Source organism: Branchiostoma belcheri, unplaced genomic scaffold (genome assembly GCF_001625305.1).
Source record: "Branchiostoma belcheri isolate BF01 breed outbred unplaced genomic scaffold, Haploidv18h27 scaffold23, whole genome shotgun sequence".
Lineage (NCBI taxonomy): Eukaryota > Metazoa > Chordata > Leptocardii > Amphioxiformes > Branchiostomatidae > Branchiostoma > Branchiostoma belcheri.
Window position 1 is genome coordinate 2,025,525 of NW_017803824.1, and position 23,994 is coordinate 2,049,518.

Below are 23,994 nucleotides of genomic sequence, written 5' to 3' on the forward strand. Positions count from 1 at the left end.
TTCATAGATACAAATGGATTTGTCATTTTGTCTCCATTTGAGTGTATGGGTGCATGCAAAGTGCAGTTAATAAAATGTGACGTAACATTACAAATCCTGCCCTTGTTAAAGTGAATATGCCCCCAGATCCCCTGTTCTCTGACCAAAGTAGCACAATGTAGTCCCCCCTACAGTGGGCTAGAGCAGCAGTGGAGCAGAGTAGCCTTACTCTCCAAGCAGAGGTTGTGGGGCAATGATCGTTACCTTTTTATATATGGCCGTTTTTTTTGTCTTGATCCCCACCAACCTTCTCTGGCTAATGGATACTGCCTGGCCAATTTGATACTGTCTTTTTGCCACCGAGAGGGATCTGCTTGGAGAGTAGAGTAGCCTATCCCTTTGAATGTTGTGTAAATAGCGCCACCTGACAAATGTGAGATGAATGACAGGTTAAATGCAGGGCTTGCTGGATATTTGTCAAGACTACTTAGTATGCAAAGGCACAAAAAACAGACAATATAACAAACATGAGGAAAAACAGATCTTGTTTTCCAAACAATAATAAAGGTGGGAACGATTTTCACATGTAGCAACAACATTAAGAAAGATCATACTTGTCCATCATACAACTTCAACATTACACTTTTCAACTCAATGTTTTGTTAACTAAGTACAAGGCTAAAAATCACAAGATAACTTCGCAATAAGAACTTGCTGTCATATTTTCATACGTCCCTCATCTACTGGTGTCATTCCACATACAAATCGAAGAGTGCATGAAGCAGGATAGGTAGTGACAAGCCCAAATAGTACATCATACACAGTAGGGCATTGTACATTCACTGAGTTCTAAATGTAATCTTCAGTCTGCAAGTCGTCTTCTTAACAAACAGTGCCACAAATTTGTGAGTAACAAGACCTTAACTTTTATAACAAAGGATAACCTTTGAAAGGATCATACATGTAGTCTAATTGATTGCCACAAAAATACAACTTTGTCCACTACACACTAAATCTAGAGACGCATGTCTGCATGTACCATACACTTCATCACAACTTCATCCAATAAGCTACAAACTTCATAGAGACATCACTTCTTCTAACAGCCAGTCATGGCTTGTAGCCTTGTAGTATGCACAAGCTGTCTTTACCTATTTAAATGACATTACGGCTCATCACATTCTAACTGTTTTATCTAGACACTCCAAGTTCGTTCCTTAGATCTTGGCAAGGATTGCCTCATTTATGATACATGCAGTATGTACCTACCCAAGAATTCTATGGCTCACTTCGTTGCTGAGTAATTTTGGGATCAAACGTTATATTTACACTTACAAAACATTGCACAACTTACTTAGAGAAGGTGGAGATTTCTGCAGGAATATTGTTTCACTTGGCAATCTGAGGAGGCTATCTATGATACCTCCTTGCAACATTATAGATTTTACACTGGACTGGATATGTCTGTAGTAGAAGAAAAAAATTGAAATGGAAAAATCCTTCCAGGGTTGAAAAAATATGGCAAATGCCATCTAAACATTTTCTGAACGTTGAGTTTTAGTTTAACCCTTCATTTCTAAAAAAAAAAAAACTGTAGCAAGGAAGGAACCTAAGGAAGTATTTTAGCAAATTATCAATAAAAGAGTGGCCATTGCCAGTGTACATTTACATACTCCATTAAAATTTGAGACAGAGAAAAGCAGCACGTCGGCAGAACGTACTGCGCCTGCGCGTCAACGTTGCATCAGAATTTTGCCTGTTGCAGAAGATATCTTTTCCAACATAACATTTGGAAACTACAGACAGGATGTTGATCTTACACACATCAATACGACCTGATATGAGACGTTCTACCAAAGTGCTATGCACAGTACATTACTGGTTTTGTGCAGGTGCAGTACGTCCTGCCGACATGCTGAGAAAAGCACATCATGCCAAACAACACGGGTTATCCTCTACTCCTTCTGCCCGGCGGCCACTTGTTTGGCAACAGCGACCCACCCCCTCACGACCCCCTCCACCTGCTGGGCCCGGGTTCGAAGGTCACGACAGAGTTGATTGGTCGGCTCACTCTCGCAGTAGAAGTAGGTTGCCACGGCAACAGCAATGACTGACAACAGGATGATGATGAGGGGAAGCTTGTAACAGTACGACCCTGGAAAACAACAACAGTACTATTAGCATTACCCCTTAGTTTATCAAAACTGGGCAACTCAAAAGAATAATACATACATAGATGATATGCATTTGTCTGATTAGTTGTGTTGTTCTTTTGTGACTTTAGCACATCTTGAAATGGACTCACAACAGCAAATTTATCATTTTTAATATCATCAAACTCAACTATAATCCTAAGATGAGATAAGCCAAGTTTACTTTTGTACAAAAGCAAGGCTGTTTAGTAAAGTCTGTATACATGTACATGTATAAACCATGCTGTTTTAATCAGAATAGAAAAGGACACATACCTGTAGTTCTGTGTTTTTCTGGAGTAACTGATGAGGTAACCCCATTTGCCTTTTCCTCTGTAACAATAAAGAGACACACAAGGCCACCGTTAGTCACATGATGCAGACCAAAGTTTTCAATCTTTTCCACAAAATGGACACTCAAACCTCAAACAAAACTCCCATTAAGGTTTATAGCAGAATCTGCTCTTTATCACTTTCCAGTGCATGTAATTGTATACTGATCAATTTATTCCATTTACTGCAGGATTTGCATTTTATCCTAGATTCTGATCTACTTTGTCCTTTTGTATTGTTCATTTTGTTGTATTGTGTCCACTTTTTTTGGGTAGAACCGTCACCACCTGAGTCTACCAATGCTGACCCAAGTAATATACAATGTATGTATCATTGCCAACAAATACAAATACAATACCAGTGTCAGCGCCCTCCTCTTGCCCCCCTCCCTCCTGCTGCTGCTTCTTGCTGGCCTGCCGTGCTGCGTACTCCTGTTTCCTCCTCTCCTTCTCCTCCTTCTTCTTCCTCCTGCGCAGCTCCTGTTCCTGCTCCTCCTGCAGACGCCTCGCCTCCTCAAGCTCTGCAGAGAACAGTGGGGTAGACCCGCGGTTTAGTAAAGCCACTTTTCCGCTGTATGCAGCATCAGTGAGAGTCTGAGAAAGCTCTAACTAACCTGGGTGCCAGACCCACAGCACACTAGGATCAAAGTTATGACTGGATACTTTGGGCCTAGTGTGCTATGGGTCTGGAAACCAGGCTATAATTTAGGAAGTTACTAAATTACTAATTAATCCTTTTGGAGCAGATAAGCAAAACAAGTGAGGCAACTCACTTCGCTGCTGCTGGAGCTGTTCTTGTCTCTTTCTTTCCAACTCTGAGTTCACAGCTCTCATGTAACTCACCACCTGGTAATACAGAGGAAATGGATACAATTATTAGACAGTCTCGTGGGTCTAGCTTTCCTATAAACACAGATACAAATGTAATCAAAGAAAAAAAGTTGCACAAGAAAAAAAAGACAAGAAAAATAATAGACAGAGACACTGAGTCTCACAAGTTTATCATCATCTATAAGTATAAACACAACTACAATCAAAACCAAAGTAAAGGAGCTGCACAAGAAAAAGAAAAGATGTCCACCTCACCCCTTTGGCACAGTTTCTACATTGTCTCTCATCCAGACAGTCCCCCACTACTGGAACCAGGGCCGAGTCCAGAGGGTTATCCTTCAGGTCCAGCCACTGCAGACTGGTCAGTTGCCAGAAGCTGACCGGCACGGTCTTGAGTTTGTTCTGGAAGAGGTCCAGATGTCTCAGCCTGGTCAGTCGGCCAAAGTCGGCGGGAAGTTCCTCCAACTGGTTCTTACTGAGGTCCAGCTTGACCACATGGGTCAGCTGGGTACAGAAGGTGTCCTGGAACAAGTCAAAAGATTGTTGATGTTGATGAAGGTTAGACATCCAGGTAAGGGGATACCGAGATAGTAGTTACTAAAGCAACTGGATAGACATTTCAAGTAGTGAAATCTTGAAATCTTGAGAAATCAGACAATAACTGAATAAGAAACACTGACCTGTAGGTTGACCAGGAGGTTACAGGACAGGTCTAACACTGTGGCCTTGGGGAGACTGGACTGTGGAACAACAGAATCAACATGTACAATATGTCTTGACTAATGAGATATACTTGATCAGATGAAAACACATGATCATGGTATTACTTGTACTTCCAAACTTCCTTCACTTAATATTTTCTTACTTTTGTTTCGTGACTTGATAAAAATTTCTTAAAGTAAAAAGTTTCCTTACCAGCAGTTGAACAGGAACCTTGGTGATGTTGGACAGACTCAGGTCCAGCTCATTCCCATCCAGACGGTCCTTCAGTTCCTTCAGGGTCCACTTTGTCTCACCTTTACCTGGTGGAGAAAAGTCACATTAGTGCTTGGAGATGGAAATTTGTAACATGTTTGTTATTCAGGCTGTAGGGGCAGTGAGTTGTTATCCACTTTGTCAAAGGCACAGTGTCAGAAGTTGGAGCCCAATAAATTGTCTGATTCAAATCAGGTTAAGACACAGATGAGCAGACAATTGGGAAGGAAAAGTGGCTTGATCTGCTGTTTTCATGGTCTTAAGAAAATTATATTACATTGGTGATTATATTGTGAGTTCACTTTTTCACCCTCATAAATTACGTTGTTGTTGTGCTTGCTTAACGTCTATATTTTATTTCTTTAGACGTGGTCTCTAATCCAGGTGTTGGGTTTCAAATTAACGTTAACAGCTTAAGCAGCAGATTAAGGCCAGGAAAATCAAGTTCATACAAGCCCCGCGAATGCCCATGGTCAAGTACACCAACGACATTTATGAACAGGTTAAAATACGCTGCCAATTATTTTGCGGTTTACGGTTTACCACAGCACTAATATTATCACATTACTGGTTAATATTGCATCACTGGTTGCAAGAAGCGTGTGTGCAACGTGTCACTATGTGAGGCGTCTTGTCACCAAGGGTATATAACATCGTTTTACTCATTACATAACCTACTAAATCCATCCTTATACTATTGAGGTCAATGCATAGGGTATAAAGTTCATCCATGCAGATTATAAGTGGTAGAGTCTGTATAAAAAGTTAGTTATTTGCCGTTTAAAATGAAGATTCGAAAAACGTTACTCACCAGCTGCCATTTTGAAAAGTTGGCTTTTGACCTCTAACCTTCGGCCTATGACGCATGCGTGTTGCGTAAGTCAGAAGGACGTCTGTCTGGGAGACGACAGAAGGATAATCTGGTGATGGTGAGTTTTTGTCAACTTGTAAGCGCATTCTGTCGCTAGAACTCAACACCAATATTCCGTAATGTTTACTTCTACGTACTGTGATGTTTAAGCACAGCGATTTTACTTTGAACGCGCAGACTTTGGCGTCAAATTTAGATGTTGCCCTCCCACGTTTTTCGCACGTTGTGTTCATCACGTTGTGTTGACCTCGTCCCAGAAACACAAATTTTGGCACAACTGTCCTACTCTGGTCGAGTTGGTGAATCTTCAGTTCACATTGTGGCGTAGTGAATTAATAATAGTGTCTAGTCTGTCCTACTTAAGAGCTGCTTAGATAAGCTCCTACAGGGGTAATATATGAAGTAGGTTTCCAGATGATGTAACTGACCCATATGCATGAGTCATGACACTGACTCCATAATACCATATATTGAACTCATGGGCTGTTGCCCCCCCCCACACACACAAAAAAGTAGGGGTAGGTAACACCCCAATAAGCTTACCCTCTCTGACCTGCTGCCGTGACCTTGCTTCAAACACCTTTTTAGCCTGGGTGCCAGACCTATAGGCCATAGCGCAATGGACACCAAGTATCTCAGATACTTTGTGTCCAGTGTGCTATGGGTCTGGCACCCAGGCTACCACCTTTTTCCTGCTGGCCCAATTTATGCTTCTGTCCTGATGCAGTTACTTCAACCCCCATGTCCAAGTGTCCAATCTGACCATCATAACCCTCGTGCCCAGTGTAATCAATCCCTCCTCACTACGTTTGGAACAGCTCAAATTTTTGTCCCTGCGGGATATTCAATATGTTCTTAGATATGTTTGTCTCACTCTGCTCCTGGCCACATATACATGTAATGTTACCTCAGTGGTAACAGACGGAGCTATCAGCAAGTTCTCCTTGTTCACAGTTCATACCTCTCCCCATACAGGCGAAGTACCTTGTGCAGGCTGTGGTGTTGGGAGTCCAGGTGGTGGGACGAGCCTTCAGCAAAGCCCTGAGACAGGAGTTCCAGAGTAAGTCATGGGGTTCAACAGTAGCCTGGAGTCCAGCCATGTTTAGCTTTTAATAGTCTGCTCCCCAAGATCCGCTACCTCACCAGCGGGGAAGCTAACAAGGCTGGACTCCAGGCTAGTTCAACAGCTCTTCTCACAGCCTGCCTGATGCTTTACCTTTTCAGAGAATGAAAATACAAAGTACTGAATCACAGCATGCTTCATGGGATTCAGTTGCTTGACAGGGTTGTGACTTGGCATGTCCTGTGTGTTAGGATGTGGTATGTGGTCGCCAGGAATGTGTATTGTGTACTGTGTAATCATGGTATGACACATGAACCTTGGTGTCATAGCAGGGTATGTCATACAATCATATGAGCTATAATCCACTCCATAATGTAATTCAATTGGTATCTCTCCATGATCATAAAATACTGTACCAATACATCTACAAAACACTTCCAGGAAGTCTCTAATTTTTTCCTATTTCCTTTCAGATGCCCAAAGAGCCCAGCAAGCGGCCGGAGGAGGCAGACAGGGAGCCAAGAGGGCGGCCAGCGACAGCATGATGGGCATTTCTGTACAGGTAAGCTGATCATCACTAGGTCAGGAGCAGAAGAGAATTTAACTTCCTTATGAATTCACGGTGTCAGTTGATTTAGAGATTTCCCAGACCATAGATATAGAGACTTGTAAAAGTTCTACCTCCCATCAGAAATCCTGAATGAGGCACTCTAATGCGCTTGCCGTCTACTGGCTTTTCTTATGTGATCAAAATGTTTTTTACCTAGAGTGTCTGACTCTTTTATTTCCACTCCAGGAAGCAAAACAGATACTGAATGTTGACAAACTGGACAAAGAACTTGTTGAAAAGGTAAGTAGTTAATAATTCCTTACAAGACTCCAAAGGCAATCTGAACTTTGCAGGAGTTACTCAAAACACAACATAGCATACCATAATGCATAATAGATTCTTGTTTGAAGAACTGCCATTATAACTGGCCTGTGTCTTCAGTTAGGGCTTTCAACATTGACATACGTGTTGACTTGTTTCTTGCAGAATTATGCACACCTTTTTGATGTGAATGACAAGAAAAAAGGAGGATCATTCTACTTGCAATCAAAGGTAAGGATGTCTTTTGAAAATCAGACTGTTTTTTGTGTTTATCACCTGGCACATCCTTTTTAAAAAATCCTCAGGACCTTAATCTCCAAGCAGATCCCTTTCGGTGGCAAAAAGACAGTATCAAATTGGCCTGGGCAGTATCCATTAGCCAGAGATACCTTTCGGTGGCAAAAAGACAGTATCAAATTGGCCAGGCAGTATCCATTAGCCAGAGAAGGTTGCCGGCCACCGACAGTGGTGGGATTAGCAACAAAAAAAAAAAACATGGCCATATATAAAAAGCTAACGATCATTCCCCCACAACCTCTGCTTGGAGAGTACAGAACCTTACATTCATGTATTTTGTTGTCCCAGGTCTATAGAGCAAAGGAAAGACTGGATGAGGAGCTGAGACAGGAGGAAGTCAAGTCAACAGAAAAGAAACAGAAGGAAGATTCCGAGTCATGACAATATGGGGAACTTCATTGGGGTCATCATCAGAGGGTTGGGAGTGGACGTGGCTTGGGATGTGTTATTTGAAGGTCACTAGATCTTCAGGAACTTGGGACTGAACGGGATATTGAGAATCTTGTGTAAATATTTGAAGCTCATGATGATGTACAGAACTGTAGATTGTACATGTGCAAAGCTCCATAGATAGTTACTACAAGTTTTACCTTTGATCAACAATTTAGGTTGCCCCTACCCTACCCAACATTGGAATGTTTCCTCAGGTGCCATAGAGCACTGCAGCAATGAAGTTGTCCAGTGGCCTTGGTTTGCCCACAGTTGCCAAATTCAAGCTGAGCAGTGAACATCAAGTTTTCCTTTCAGGAAGGGAATATCCAGTTTGAGTGTATTCTTACCAGAAAGAATTTAAAATGCCCAAAAGGTGTTTAATGAAATTGTCCTTGGGGGATTTTCTTGAAGTTGTAACACATGATATAATATGTATTGTCTTTCATATGGTAGATTCTGCCACTGATTTCCCTAACTGCTATGTGGAGTATTTGCAGTATCACAACATCTAAATATATTATATGTAGGTCAATGTTCATATGATGTCTACAAGAATAAATCAGTTTTATATTTACAACTTGTCAACATGAATCATTCTTCTGAAGTTCTTAATACATAAAGCAGACAAGGACATTATGTAGTGACAATAATAGCATATTTATTGTACAAAACTACAACATATGTATACAACATGTGGCACTGCACAGGCATCTAGGTGTGAGTTCTACACATAAAATACAAATATATAGACTCTGAGGATTTGGTACAAAACTGGGACCAGCCCAGGACAAATTGTCAATGCACGCCATACAGACACGTAGATTTCTTTTCTATATACGACTATAACACAGTACTGTGGGCTGCCACATAAAGTCCAACTCCTGTCACTTTTAAACACAGGTCCTCAGCTATACACATTAAAACATGCTTCAAGGTAGAATTTGCTAGAAACATTTCTGTACACCAGACCAGTCCTTGGGTTGTCCAGCAGACATATTCCTTGACCAGTGCTTTTGATGTTGGTGATAAACTTGATTCCTTAAATTGAAAACATTTGTACACCAGAATGACCAGATACCTGTCTCCTCTGTTACAACCAGTAGCAGATTAGCTCTTGAGCTCTAGAACTGAATTAAGATCACCCCTTTAATCCATAAACTCCATAAACTTTCAATCATATGAACAGATATACATTATGCCCTTCAGTAACTGACTCTTGGAATGTATATCCCATGCATGGCACAGTAAGCACCCTTACTTCAAATTCAACTTCCAGTCATCTTTGAATTGGCAGCTACATATACACTGCACATGTGCATCTAAATCGAGGTAGTGTACAACACTCAACATTTTAGGGTTTTTAGATCCTAGAATCAGCTGTGATTTAAATTTGTGGCAGAAATTGTTTGAGCTTAAACGTGGCCATTTTCACTCCCTTCATGATTTGGCAGTGTTCTAGAGCTGCTTCAAAAAGAAGATGCAAGCAAAACCATTCATCTAAAGACACAATTTCATTACCTGTTTAACAGATACCTTTTTTTGACAACAGAAATGATAGAGATCCAACCTACTAGTATTACACTAAGGGAACCTTTGCAGATGCAACAGGACAGTTCAGGAATAGATACATCACTTCCTGGCATATGTTGTGACTCATCATAGCTGAAGGACTCTAGTCTCTCAACAGGCAGTACGTACCACTGGCAACAGTAAAGGATCAACAATAAAACAAGTGCTCACATTTTAACTGCAGTGAAAAGCTGCTAAATGTTGGTGACTTTTTTTTACCTATGCAGAACAATGGTCCTGCCACTGACTTCCTTTTTTATATTTATTTGGCAGAAAAAATCTCTACTTCTGCCACAAACAAGAAGCTAGCTCGCCTTTAAGTACGAATATTCAAAGTAGCAAAAACACTGGTCACTTAAAACTTGGAAAGACACCATATACATGACATTTCTGACATGCTTTCAGTCAAATACATGTATCACCATAATTATATACGTTATAGCAATGGTAAAGATACAACAACGTATAGGAATGCAGGCTCGATCTTTCAAAGACATTGGAACTTTACATCCTGTATAAAGTTTAAACATGGATCTACCGACTATGTGCCTTGATCCAATATTAAGGAGACCAGTGTTCAAACTTTTGTTAAACTGTGTTTTTTAAGGCAAGACTGTGAAATATCAGCTACTTTCTGACATTACCTTGCGTGATATACCTCTACAAGGGCTACTTTTTCTATACTTTTTGCATATAGAGATTTGTCCATATCATAGTGTATTTACATTATCTTACATGATTTGGCAGTTGGGTGAAAATTAAAAATTCAAACTCTTCACCATTCTGCCTTCAGAGTAGTGCTAGTATTTTACAAAATACCAAAGGCATTTGCCTTCTCTACCCTATCCAACTCTGAACTGGTCCCTCACAGAAAATATACACTTGTTACAGTGTAACTTACATATCCTAGGGTCAACTGGTGACAATACAGCACAAACAAACTTCCCACTCATATCTCAAGCTTTGAAAGTTTCTTTTAGAAACCTGTGTACTCCTAACAGAATCACACATCCAATACTCTCACAATGAAGAATTAAAATCCTTCATGTAAGGATAAAACCAAAGTCAATTCATTCTAAACGTTACACTTACAACAGACAAGCAGCTCCAAAGCACCTTGCACAGTCACATTGATTTGTAAGGTACATGTACATCCACAGAACACGTGTAGTGGCTGCGCTCATACACATCGTTTATAGGCAAAGCCTTACAGTCAGGGCCAACACTATCCCTGTAAAATCCAGTTACACAAGGTCTGATATGTCCTGGCTTTCATCTGTTCTCATATCAATGAATGCAACATTCATTGACTACTTAACTGTGTGAACCTACTACTGTATCTTCTCTGAGAAGATACACCCCTACCAACAGGGGTACCTTTATCCTTCTCTTGAGAAGTAGTGCACTGCCTGAATTTGGTCCCTGTCTTTCGATTCAAAACAAGTCAGCAAATCATCCTCCTCTCATGATTCAACTTCTTTTGGTCCCATCAAGTGTTCGTCCGCGTGTCGCGAGGTGCCGTCTGTCGACAAGTCCTGCACCTCAGAGTCCAGTTCGTTTCCGGAAGCGATCAGCGACTGGTCCAGCTCGTGCCCCTCTGAGCTGACCCCTTTAGTAGGGGATTCCAGCGGGGGAAGGGAGTTGGAGGTGGTGACCACACTGTCCGTTGTCGCGCTCAGGTGAGCGAGCACACCTGTTGTCACCGTGGAGGACAGGAAGGGGTTAGATTTACTAAGGATGGGGGACAGACCGATGGGCGTGGTGGGGGACGCCACCACCCCGATGTAGGTCGGCGTGGCGATGTAGGTGTGGCCGTGGTTGGGGAGGTGCGAGATACTGCTCAAGTCCAGCGGGCTGGGGCAGATGACCGTCGGACTGACCACCGTCACCAGGGTGGCCTGTTGGTCCTGTCCCGCCGACGTCGCCATCACAAACTCCTGCGCACCGGGAATGGTCAGATCCGCCTGCGAGCTGCCGTCATTCGGCGAGGAATCATCCCCGTCCGAGGTGTCCCCGCTCTGCTCGGCGGCCAGTTTTTTCTCCAGCTCCTGCCTCTTCTGCTCCTGTCTGGCCTGCTGCAGCTCCTGCTGCTTCCTGAGCCAGGCCTCCTGCTGGTCCTGGTTCACGTAGTGCCCGTGCGACTTGATGTGCTTCCTGAGCGAGCTGGGGTCCGTGTATCTCTTGTTGCAGCCGGCCATCTTGCAGTAGTAAGGCTTCTCCACGTAGTGAGTCCGGGTGTGCTTGAAACGGTCGCTGGAGTTGGAGTAGCGCTTGTTGCAGCCCTCCACGGGACACACGTATGGCTTCTCTCCTGGAGAAAAAACAAATACAAGAATGTGATTGTATCGCTCTTACCTTCAGTATTCTCATCTCGTAGTATTATATATGTACAACTTAATTGCTGACGCCAGGTATCCGTAAAGTCTCCAGTGAATTAAGTCACATGTCTGAGATTACGTTCGGAAATGATTGGTCATCAATTATCCTGATAAAGGTGACAGTGGTTGTTGAAAATTTGATCTCTGTGTAATCCTTGTGTTGGAATAAAGTTCAACATTTTACTATGTACAACTTCATTAAATACAATAATGGCCTTTTTTGGACTGACTAGCATTTTGGCTTATAGCCTAAAATCAGCAGGAAAAAGCCTTATTGAGCACCTAAATATGTATGAGCATCCTTTGACCATTCCACTGACCTGTATGTGACCTGTTATGAATCTTGAGGTTCTCCAGTCTTGAGAAGCACTTGTTGCACCTGGGACATCTGTGTGGCTTTTCGTTGGTGTGTGTCCGTACATGTATCAACATCTTATACCTACATGTACAGGACAAAGTAAGAAACGTCAATTACACAGCACGTATCTCCTTTCCTATTCAACTATGCAACTAATATCGTATTGTTATATCGTTGAAGAGTAACACCATCTTTGATACATTTTGTTTAACTTAACAATATAACACAGACCATTGACAATACAACAGTGCAGAAGAAAGTGTGCTCTTTCAAATGTCATTGCAAAACTCACTCATAGTCATAAACCAAGGCTTCCAAGGTGATATCCTGAAAGTGGCTTACGTATGTTGAATTGATTTAGCATTGCATGTTCTGTTTGCTAAAGCCCATTGAAAAAAATATTCTGTTTCCTATTTCAGTCCTGAAAAAATTTGGGTCTGTAGGTAGAGATTTTTTTGTTTACTTTGGCGATCTCTTATACAATACTGTTGAACCAAGTAAAACTTGCATGAGCACACTTCTATTTTCAATGTCAATGTTGGAAAACTGATTGCTCAACATTTCATCACTCAGGTATCACATCATGGAGCTAGGAAAGGTCGAAGCATAGGGTCGGCAGTTTTTTCTAGGGTCAGTTGGGAAACAGGAAACACAACGTTTTTTTTCCTTGGCCCTACATGTACCTTGCGTTGAACCCCTTCCCTCTGCGAGCACAGCCCTCCCACCGACAGCAGTACTCCACTTCCTTCTCCGGGCGGATGTGAAGGTCGTTCACATGGTTCACAAGGTCGTCCAGTCGCTTGAATTTCTTCCCACACTTGGGAGAAGCAGGGAAAGACCAGATTGGTAAATGAGACACAATTTTGTACTAAATACATTCCTACATATCAGTATACTCCTGCTACAATCAACAATTTACACAAGGATTTGTAAAAGTGCAACACACTTAGGACAATCATCACGTGAATACAAAGCTCAGTAGAAATACCCCCCAAAAAATTAGAGCAACTGTTACTAAGTATAAAATTATAAGCAACTTTGCAGCTAACCCACAAGATGATCAGATTTTCAGACCATCAAACAAAATTTGTGGAAATAAAAAGTATAATGTACAGTGTTCTGCAATACTGCAGAATGTTAAAATTTTGTTCTGCAATTCAGAAATACTTTATGCAAATAGACACTTATAAGTCTGGCCATGAACCCACAGCATATACAGAAAATTGCAGGTTACTTAATAATTTTTCTTCAGCAATATTGAAAATGTCTCTGCAAAATGCACACTGCAGGTGGGTATTTCTAACGCTGGTACTATACAAATGTAGTTTTTCCCCTCAAATCTACCCCAAGCAACACCACATACAGTAGGATACCATGCATGCAGAGGAAGCTTACAGTAGATTTAACCTTCTGCCACTTGCACTCAAACTCATCCTGCAGGCTGTTGCCGAGCAGTGCCCCGCCCGGCGACGCCACGTCGACCATGGTGTCCCCCGTCAGGAGGTAGGCGGGGATGGTCTGGGAGACCTGGGACACCGCCTGTTTGATGGTGGCGTGCACGCTGTCATCGTGAGAAGTAGAAAACTGCAGTGGAAATAGGAGGCACTGTTTTAAAAGCACAAAAGGCATATCAAATTACATATAACTGAGCTTAAATTACATATAACTGAGCTTGAAGACCTACAGTTTTTACTATCCTAATCAAACAATAAGGTTATACATTGGATGGCCTCATTCTAAAAATAGGTGACCCCAAACAAAGTCTGTTACCAAGGTAATTAAACATCTAGTGCTCTATGCCTAGAAATACACTAGTTTATATACAGTAACTGCCACAGACCAGGAACAGAATTATCAAATTTCAATTACACTACATGCAACATGACAAATGATTTTCAAGCTGCAGAACCAATTTTGTAGCCAATGTGAAGTTTGTTTGATTTGTTTGATTTGCTTGAAATTCTGGACAAACAGCCAACCCCTGAAAACACTAAAGTAGTGCTTGCACCTTACACCAAAAACTGTCAAATAAATTGAGTGTAAGAATTTCTATTTTTAGTTTTCTAAATTCTGAAAACATTTGACTTTCAACATTACACAAAGCTGAGCTTTTATCCTGACAAGTACATCACTAGAAAGCTTTAAACAACTGCAATTAAATGTGCAAAGATTATGTGTAACGGGTCGTTTAGTGTAATATAGCAGGCTGCCACGCCGTGTGCCTGCAAAGCTAGTGTATTATGCCGAAGGGCGGTTATACTGGCTACACCGATACAGATACAGACACATGCCAAATTTTTTTTTTTTTAGTCCTGGAAAGGGGTTAAAGGGTATCTCAATAAACTACTAAATCGTGATCTTACGTTAATGACAGCGTCGTCGGGTGTCATCCCCATGGAGTCACTGTCACTCTGTCTGGAGTCTCCCCCGTCTACAGACAGGTGTCCTGGCAAGTTCCCCGCTAACAGCCCTGTCGGCTCCAGAACAGCAGACACCACGGGAGAGTCTATCAAACTGGTGGGAAAAGTTGTTGGGAATTAATATGTAAAATATGTGATATACAAGTGTGAGACGTATAGATAACAGTATATCACATGGCAGGCACATTATTTTTGATATATGTCTAAACACTTGTCTAAAAACCATTTTGCCACTGAAATTTTTCTTTTAATACAAGTTAACTGGCTTGTACATACTGCTATGATTCAGCTCTATGATTAGCATCTTTTTAGTGTTATGAAGCAAGTTCAAACTGTAATATCCATGAAGCAAGTTCAAACTGTAATATCCAACACAATAAATTGAACTCATCCAAATTTTTAGTGTTATTTCTTCTTCAAGAGCATTATGCAAAGAGCCCCTATCATTGCTGCTGAAGGCTGTGAAGACTGGTGTTTTCAACTACATTGGTGTGTTACGCCATAAGGTAGTTATACCAGCCACACAGATACAGATAGTACACTAGTATCCAGTGTTCAATACCCACCTTGAGGAGGCTATGTTGAGAGTTACAGTAGAAGTGATGGGGTTGTCCTCACTCAGCAGGCCCAGACTGACTGATGTGACGGGATCCTGAAGTTCTGACTCCACAAGAACACCTACAACAACACAAAGCAGGGCTCAAAATACTTTTCTGCATACCTGCACAGAGTTACCTACAGGGTTACATATTTTACCTGCAGCAATCAGGATTTAGAAAGAATGTGAATGGATCATGCTAAAGACTGTTCAGAAACCATTGCAATTATGTCTTTTATCATAGGAGGTAGTTTGTAAGTAATTATGATATTCCAAATTTAGAAAACAAGAAAATAACTGCTACTGAACAGGTAACATTTGCAAAGCAAATGCATAATGTTTACCTTCGTATATGGTTTAATCCCTCCTGCTATAAAATTGCAACATGATGTCACCCAACACTAGTTACCATGAGGACAGATGTCATTGACTTTATTTGTTTGGAACAGAAAAAGAAGAAGAGGCAGAAACTGTGGAAAAACAATATGTTTTCCTTAGGCCACACCAATTTAATTTCTTGGTTAACGGATTCGCTGCTTCATTTTTTTCTGATTTGCAAATAAAAATAAAAATCCAGAATCAACTGCAAAATGCTCATATTTTGCCCTGAACAGTTGAAAACAGACCTTTCCATCCTAGTTGTTACATTTATTCCATCTTTCAATGCAATGAATGATATCATTAAAAGTTCAAAATTCATTGTTTAAATTTTGAACCAGCCTGGTGTGTTGACTTCATGGCTCCTATCGTACCATTTTGGGCCATAATACGATGCCTAGGCCTGTTTTTATTTATTTTTATTTTTTCGCCCGCCCGCTCCATTATTTTTCTAGAAACATCCGTTAACCAAAAAATTAAATTGGTGTGGCCTTAGGTAAACAAATACAAATACTTTGTGCACTCATTTTCTGAAGCGATATCTACATTACTAGAGTCCCCCTGACCTGTTCCTGCCAGTACGGGTGACCTCTGTATGACGGACACGTGGCCGCCGGCCTCCTCGGAGCTCAGACCGTTGTCGCTAGAGTCGTCTCCGTCCTGGTCTGATTGGCCGGGGCTGGGGACCCTGTCCTCTGTATCCATGGTGATGCCGCTGTCGTTGTGCCGCTGTACGCTGTCACACGTCATGTCCAGCGGCTCGTCACTGTCCATCTGAACACAGACAAGGCAGAGGTTTAAAAGAAGGCTGTCTTTTTTCTCTTCTTCTATATTGCTTAGCATTCTTTTCCTTGTTTAACTCTTCCCTCTCCCTTTGTTTTGGCTGAAAGAAATTGCATTGTGCTGTTGATTTGGGGCTAAATGGACAATTTAGGGGTTTGGACTACCTTTTCAATGGGTGTTTTTATGGTCTAATTGATAACTTTAAACCTCAAGTAGGTGAACTGAAAGCTTGTTTCTTAGATGTTTACCATATAATTCAATGGGAGATTGAAATTTACCAATTTCCCATTCCCAGGATGCACTGCGCCTGGGGGTAAAAATTCCAGGTTGCATACCGCAAAATAAAAAAAAAACAAGCTGTTTAATGTCAACAGGATACCTTCCTGAGCTATGCAACCTGGGAAATTCTACCCCCTCAGTCACAGTGCATCTTGGGAATGGGGAAACGGTGACTAGTGGTCCGTGCCCTTAAGTTTAGAATGCCATGTATCCTGGTAGGAGGAACTGACTTTTGTAGCGAGTAGACCCTGATCAGGACAGCACCTAGACTGACTGAAGTAGGAAGTACACACAGGCAAGGCTAATCTATCAGCCAGACAGGCCATGTGACAATGATATAACACTTTCTACTCGTGACACATTTCCCACAGCCAAAATGGGCAAAACAATGCAACATAATATATCGCCAGAAAACAATCCAACATTACTGCCTTGTTGTGAAACATTAGCTTCATCAGAACGCGACAGAACATAGCCTTTATCCGGACACCCCACACACAGACTACCTGGAATCTTTAAAAGGCTTTAGAAGTAAATGATAAGCAAGGTAGACAACAATGCTCGGCTGGCAGGTTATCTGCAGGGGTGCCATTCCTGGCATTCCTGGCTCAAAGGAGGAGGGCTTGGAAACATTCCCGAATAAAGGGATCGCTGGCCGACATGTCAGCAGAGGCTGTGGGAACCATGTCAGACCTCCAGTCCAACCGTTCCACTTCAGTAAAGGACATTGTGGCAGAGTCGTGGTAGCTAGTAAACAGAAGACAGAACGAAGGCTGCTAGCCATGTACCTGGTAGCTGATGTAGCATTGTACCGTTAGTCGAAGCACTAACAGTACACTACTCTCTAACTACAAGCAGAGGTTGGTGGGGAAGATTGTTACTTTTCTGTATGTGTCCCGTTTTTCTGTTGCTAGCCCCTGGTAGTGGTAGGGGTAGCGACAGAAAAACAGGGATATTACTAGTATATTGAAAGGTAACAATCTTCCCCACCAACTTCTGCTTGGAGAGTAACAGTACACAACTCAAGTATGAACTTTACATTAGTGACCTCCTTTTCCGAAAAACGTCAAAGATAAAGGTTTAGTCTAATGACATGGCAAGGCAGTTCCCATTTTTTTGACCAACAAACTCTTGGCTTTTAGCACAAAGTTTTCAGTATCTCATGCAGTCATGGGGTATAATCTGAACCCGTGATGGTTCTGTGAAAATTGATGTCAGACCAGACAGAGCAGGATGATGTGGATCTGAGTTTCTGGATTCCTCCCCTCCATTCCCCAATCTGTCTTGCATCATGACCTGGGCCGACGACATTCCTGTCTCCCTTTATCTCCAGACCAGGCCGCTCACAAATCCAAGTTCAAACAGCGCGACCCCCTGCCGGGGCATCCCGGGTCAACTCTGATCTTGACCCCTCCTCTCAACAGCAATGCAAGATAATTGTCAGCCGGTTCTGGTTACTTCCTGTTCTAACATCTGCTAGTTTATATCTGACAGGAACGTCTACACCTCCGGAATATACTCAATATACTGTCAACTTAAGCTGGGGTGTTATGCCAAGGGGCGGTTATACTGGCTATAAAGATAAATATACAGATACTAGAAATTCTTATTTCTAGTAAATGTATATATATCTTTATACTAAAGAAATTAGTGACAATTTTTTTTGGGGGGGGCAAGATTCTACCTTTTGGTCTTGACTCTAGATTCTGACATGACAACACCTTTCATATCTTTTGAATGTCGACTCAATGTAAGAATATTTCCTGTCCATTTTTTCTATCATATGTTTTTTTTTTACGTCTTTACCACTATAATATTTCTGGAAGACCAATCACATACAAGATTGATAAACAAAATGCTAGCTGGGAGGCAAATACCATGCACATGGAATCAGGGAAGACACAAATTTAAAACTTGTATCTAGGCCTGAAGGGCAGAAGATGGCCCCTGGCATGTTACCTATTACAGAAACTGTTTGAAGTGGCAATAGACTTGAAACAACGCGGATCCTGTTACCCCTCTGTCTGCCAAAAGGTCGCCGAGGTCACAAGATGCTGGAGTTATCCCTGGTGAGACAGGGTGTGTGTTCGCAACAATATTATGGCTTGGAAATGTCTCGCCGACTCAGGACTGTCAGTCTATTACTTAGTACAAATGCCCATCTTCTGTTTCAGGTGTGTGATACCATGTTACACAGTTAGACACACCTTCACAGCAACAGTATTGGCGAAGGCAGTATCATTTCGTTAGGCTAAGGCTGGCCTTAAAAAAGGTTATAAAAAATATAGTTCATAACATTTCCTGTTATCATGTTCACAGAAAACATCACTTCCATTGCAAAGTTGGTTTGGCGGAGTAAAAATTAACACTTCTGTCTAGCTGGAAAGCATATCCTTTCCCTGACACCTACCAAATTTGTACCATACATGATAGCATGAGTTGTTCTAGCCTCTACCAGGCTTCAGAAGCAACTTCTGAAGCCTGGTAGATGCTAATCATTTTCAGTTATCACGTTCACAAACCAGCAAATAAGTGTGAAAACTGAAAACATCAGTTGAACTGTTCCCTTGCCAAGTTGGTTTGGCAGAGGAAACAAGAACACTTCTGTCTGACTGGAAAGCTTATCCTTTCCCCGCCATGGGCTAAGTTCACTGGTTCCAAATTTGTACTGGTTCAAAGCCTAAATCAGCAGGAAGAAGGTCTCCAAAGCCAACTCCAGGTTTGCCTGTTAAAATTTCTGGTGAACCAGTGTCTGTGACATCCTTGTTTGCCATATCCAAAGAACTTTTTGATGTATTACTCCCCTGGGGACCCATGTGTAGTTCTACAAATATAATGCTGACTCTTAAGTCAGAAATGACCCGTGTATTAACTATAGGAAGAAAAGTTCCTATCTCAGAGTCAAGCGTTGCATGTGGTAAACATTAAATCTCTGATAACCGAAAATTCTAAAACTTCCAAACCTACTGCATACCTGAGCTGACAATCGCTGCATGTCACATTCCGATCAAACTTAAGAAGCAAATCTACAGCGTGTTTCTAATTAGGCAAAAGGTACAAGAACTGTGCCAAGGTAAATAAAATCAGTCCCAGAGCTCTGGAGGAAAATGAATATGATTCTAATGCTTCTAATTGATCCTAATATGTTACAAATAAGGACTTTTCTTGCACTAAAAACCTTTTAGCCAAAATACCTGTCACAAGTGTGTACATCAACAGATAACTCCGGCTTATGACAAGTAAACACCCACAAACACATATCCTTACCTTTAGCCCTTAAAGCAGCACTCCCAACTAATTGGTTGTGGTACTGACACCAGGAATATTCGGTTCTGAAGGCTATCCTTTGAGTTACCTTACCTTTACTCAGTCCCATCTATGGTCCCCCCAAAACATTTATAGAGAGAAAACTGTGCCAAAGTGACACACAAAGTATTGCACCTGTAGCTCCATGAATGGCCCCAGATAGCCACCTAGGGGGTACTTTTACTCTAAGTAGGTCTCAGACTGTTGATCTTGGGCTATCGGATGTCTCCCAGTCAATGTCAGCCTCCGCAGGGGGCCGACCCCCCACAATGCACACTCAAGGCAAATATTTACCAACATTGGACCTTCTTACGGCCTACTTTGCACAAAGACTAGTCATGTTCGTACTGGTCTGATGGAAATGGAGAAAAGCATCGGGACAGCTTGTTTACCCACATGTATCACACACACACCAGTGGAATTCCAGCCCCCATGTATACTATTACTGCCAATCCACTTAATGTTCACACAAAATATTCACTGCAAAGGATAAAAGCGTAAAAGACCTGTTTGCGCAGGAAACAGTACACGCTAATACTTCGTTCCCCACATTGTGCCGAGGTCTCGGATACACATACATGTGTGACACAGTTCTTACAGCGTTGCGACCAGTGTCTGTAAATATACTGGCTGTCATCCCAGACCACCGGCGTCTTGACAGGCAGTACCTTGTTCTTACAGCATTAAGGCCAACAAATGCGATACAAAATGTACTCATTCAACAGTATTGTGTCAACAGACGTTAGTAAAGCTTCTAGGTCAAAATAAGTTATAGTTGCAGAGACCTCAAGCCCTGGATTCGGAAGGTGGTCTTAAATACTGCTACAAATCATTCAAATAAAAGTAGCAAAATTACAATAGCAGGAGCTGATAGATTTGATAGAGGATATCCTCTTCTGAAAAGGGAAGTGGACAAGTTATCACATGGTTTATCATGCAAATACAAACTGTCTTCTTTATGTATTACCATGTCTGCTGTAATTTACATAACTCTTGTAATGTTGTATATTATAAATAAATCCAGAAGAACATATTATGTTTTAGAAAACTCATCCAAATTCACTTTAAAAGTCTATGTTACTCAAAGATACATGATATGGACAGTTTTTGTGCTAGGAAAGTGGAACTTGGAAGTTTTGCTCTTCGGTTCATAAACAGTATATCATGAATGTTGACAGATTCAGCCTTCAAAAACAATGCAAGTCTTCACATCAGCCCTGTGCCTGTCTACTAGTGGTCCCCTGTGCTCCAGTTATCACCAATGAAGGCCCCCTTCTCCAAACACAGCTGCAGGTATTTTCTGAGAATCAATGCTATATTTGTGCAGATAATAACTTCCCCATAGCAAAACCTACCGTAGCATTATTTGGCTTTGCGCGGGGGTTGAACCTTTCCCAGAATAGCCTGCACCTGAACAATCTACCAACCAAGGACAAACACAGGGAAATCTGCCCTCCAGGGAGTGGGGAACCTTTGAAAGAAGTTGCATTACAAGCAGCTTTCCAAAGACACCCTTGAACTTGAAGCAAAACTTAAGAATGAGAGCAAAAGTTCAGAGAGCAACGTGGCTCTAACTTCTTGGATCTAAGTTCAGCCTGGCCCAAGTCAAATTTGTGGATGAAGAAAGATAATCATTATTATAAATCTGCTATAAGTTATAACTTCAGTAGAAAGAATTCACTCCATTTCTCTTGCCTACAAAAAAACAATAAACATAGATTGACATTATTTACACAACAGTAATAACATAAACTGAAGAAAAATGCAAGTTAGTTAACAATTTTATACATCTCAAATAACATTCTTGTTCTTAATCCCATAAAAGACTTTCAAAGTTCCAAAGTAAACCAGATAAGCTAGACAGTAGCCAACTACAACATCATTACATCAATGCACCCTTAGTGTTTGGGTTCCCTATTCTCCCCAGGAAGAGTAAGCAAGAGTCTTACAACTTGTTTTACTGAGTGCCTAACCTCACAAAGGCGAGATATGTAAAACATTGTTTGACATATCTTGCCTCTATTTTGGGAAAGGTTATCTTTGCCACTGACATTTCCTAGGGACAACCTTGATCAACAGGAAGTCCACTCTGTAAGACCTGTTAAGTTTTAGTTCAATATCAAAGGTTACCTACCAGTAGACCTGCCTTCTAACCTGTTTCATCAGTATAGACAAGGAGGGTAAAAATCACAGACAACCTTCTCTCCAGGACCAATTTTCTAGGGACACCAGGTCTCTAGTGATCTTACATTTTACCTGCATGTCACTCAGCTATAGTGTCTGACAATAGGCGGTTTGAAGTGATGAGGCAAGAAACCTGACAGCTTGGGCAAGGCTGAAATAGTTTCTGAAAAACTGAAAGAAACAATCCTGTCTGGTTACATTCAGAGTAAAATAATGGGCTACCACACTCTCTAACATTATTCAGAGCCTTGATTAGCGCTAATTGTTTGTGTATGGCTGACATGGTGACAGGTTTCCCTCTTGAGCCTCCTTCAGGCCCTGTTAAGATTAGCCCAGATTGGTTTGCTTGCTCTGGGTTCAGGAGACCCGGTTTCTGGGATAGCGTTAGTCATGTGACTGGGTTCATGCGGGCAAGAAACTAGGCAAATTCTGTATGTTACACAATCCCGAGCATCATCATTTCTGTAAACATTTCGTACGTTTGTCGCAGAGGTTTTCGGGATTCAAGTTTCCAAGTGTGAAGTCTTGACATTTAAAAGTTGATACCATTTAGATTTGTGTTTCTGTAATGCAGGTTAAAGATTAAATTTTGGAAAGCACATTTCAAAGAAATTGTTACAACGATTTCAACCTCTTCACACCTGTTTGACACACATACAGATTCCTCTGGAAGTTACAATGGAATGACTGCCTTCACATACAGTTCCACATGTGTGCTGTGGTCTCGTGGGCCAGCAACCCTACTTTTGGATCTTCTGGATCTGGACTAAGATTTTCAATGGTTAATGTTACATGTAGTAGAATATTTATCAATCAATGACTCTTTTGAAACGTAGCAAACACGTACCTCTAAATTTCGACGTCCACTGTCTACGTGACCTAGTCTCACAGAGTGACCTAGTCTGCTTCTCTTGTACAAAGAAAAACCAAACTTGAAACTGAAATGATTAGGTCTGCAAGTTCTTAAGGTACTGTACCCTTAAGATGCTAATCTTCCTGGGCTCATTGAACAATAGTATACACATACATAAAACAGATATACACTTAGTACATTGACAATCAAGGTAGAATCAAGAATTAAGGTGGAATCGAGAATTAAGGTAGAATTTAGAATTAAGGTTGGCAAACAACTTGTGGGACTAATGACAAATTAACTGCAGGTTTCTCTGGAATGTGCTCATAAGGCCATGGTTGACATCACTGTGAAAGGTATTCAAAATCAACAACAACTGACACTGTGGTTAGAAACCTTAAGAAAGTCATTTTTTAGCTAAAGAATTGATCAAGGTGACAATGGGAAGAAAAAAACAACAAGCATTGCAGCAAGATAAATTGTTGGTACACAAGAACTTCCTGAACCCATAAACCATATAACCTGTGTATGATTATCCCACCACTCCCCCAACATTCCTGCCTTGCTGTGTGCTACCACAGCGGTCTTGACTCCTGTGGTGTGTGCTGACTGGGATTGGACGCTCTACAACCGCCTGCAGCTCTCAGTATACTGGTACTGAGAAACGAACCTCCGCAAAAACTTGCAACGGTTTCAGGCCCAACCGCCCAAATTCCAGCCAAGTTTCCCTCACCCACCTTGCCTCTGTGGTCTAAAGCTCCCTAGGATCGGTGAAGCGAGTTCGGGGAGTTGGTAGGAAGGCTCACATCACAGAAAAGAAAGAAGATGAAGCCGGTCCCACCGTCTCAACAACCCCTTTGAAAATCTGGGCTCTGTCAGCATGGAGCCTTTCCGAGTGCGCATGCGCCTGGCAATTAAGACCCCCTACATGCCAAACATTACGTCATCACCGTCTGGGAGACCTTCGCGGGGGGTCCCCGCAAGCACGTGACGCTTGTGCCCCAAACGACCTGCCTGGGGGCCAAACAAAGGGGATTTTATGAAT

At 41.7% G+C, this 23,994-nt stretch overlaps 3 protein-coding genes across 4 annotated transcripts; 1 reads left to right on the forward strand and 2 right to left on the reverse strand.

Moving 5' to 3' along the window:
• Positions 1–507: 507 nt before the first annotated feature.
• On the reverse strand, positions 508–5,211 carry LOC109470626 (leucine-rich repeat-containing protein 59-like). The gene is made up of 8 exons (XM_019769651.1): positions 5,121–5,211; positions 4,250–4,356; positions 4,015–4,074; positions 3,590–3,856; positions 3,277–3,349; positions 2,863–3,024; positions 2,448–2,504; positions 508–2,134 (listed from the first exon to the last, which is right to left on the reverse strand). The coding sequence occupies exons 1-8, from the start codon at positions 5,128–5,130 to the stop codon at positions 1,935–1,937; spliced, it is 936 nt and encodes a 311-aa protein (XP_019625210.1). The 5' UTR covers positions 5,131–5,211; the 3' UTR covers positions 508–1,934.
• On the forward strand, positions 5,165–8,417 carry LOC109470644 (mitochondrial import inner membrane translocase subunit TIM16-like). Its single transcript, XM_019769672.1, has 6 exons — positions 5,165–5,238; positions 6,156–6,240; positions 6,717–6,805; positions 7,040–7,093; positions 7,280–7,345; positions 7,700–8,417. Exons 1-6 carry the CDS (start codon positions 5,236–5,238, stop codon positions 7,790–7,792), a joined length of 390 nt encoding a protein of 129 aa, XP_019625231.1. The 5' UTR covers positions 5,165–5,235; the 3' UTR covers positions 7,793–8,417.
• A 2,434-nt stretch (positions 8,418–10,851) lies between these two features.
• On the reverse strand, positions 10,852–15,242 carry LOC109470612 (zinc finger protein GLIS2-like). Of its 2 annotated transcripts, none has more exons than XM_019769624.1 (6): positions 15,135–15,242; positions 14,512–14,662; positions 13,556–13,732; positions 12,832–12,965; positions 12,111–12,229; positions 10,852–11,723 (listed from the first exon to the last, which is right to left on the reverse strand). In XM_019769624.1, exons 2-6 carry the CDS (start codon positions 14,542–14,544, stop codon positions 10,876–10,878), a joined length of 1,311 nt encoding a protein of 436 aa, XP_019625183.1. In that variant the 5' UTR covers positions 14,545–14,662; positions 15,135–15,242; the 3' UTR covers positions 10,852–10,875. The 2 variants fall into 2 exon arrangements, with proteins under 2 accessions (XP_019625183.1, XP_019625182.1); XM_019769623.1 differs by having other exon boundaries at positions 13,544–13,732.
• Between the last annotated feature and the right edge of the window lie 8,752 nt (positions 15,243–23,994).

Excerpts from the sequence above, each read along its gene's own strand:
- LOC109470626 (XM_019769651.1), bottom strand. Across the intron at positions 3,857-4,014 it reads ACCTCCTGGTCAACCTACAG|GACACCTTCTGTACCCAGCT; the intron begins GTCAGTGTTTCT and ends GACTTGTTCCAG. Across the intron at positions 3,025-3,276 it reads ACAGCTCCAGCAGCAGCGAA|AGCTTGAGGAGGCGAGGCGT; the intron begins GTGAGTTGCCTC and ends TGTTCTCTGCAG.
- LOC109470644 (XM_019769672.1), top strand. Across the intron at positions 6,806-7,039 it reads TGATGGGCATTTCTGTACAG|GAAGCAAAACAGATACTGAA; the intron begins GTAAGCTGATCA and ends TTTCCACTCCAG. Across the intron at positions 7,094-7,279 it reads ACAAAGAACTTGTTGAAAAG|AATTATGCACACCTTTTTGA; the intron begins GTAAGTAGTTAA and ends TGTTTCTTGCAG.
- LOC109470612 (XM_019769623.1), bottom strand. The coding sequence starts at position 14,544 with ATGGGGATGACACCCGACGACGCTGTCATTAAC. Across the intron at positions 12,230-12,831 it reads GGGAAGGGGTTCAACGCAAG|GTATAAGATGTTGATACATG; the intron begins GTACATGTAGGG and ends CTGTACATGTAG. Across the intron at positions 11,724-12,110 it reads TCATAACAGGTCACATACAG|GAGAGAAGCCATACGTGTGT; the intron begins GTCAGTGGAATG and ends TTTTTTCTCCAG.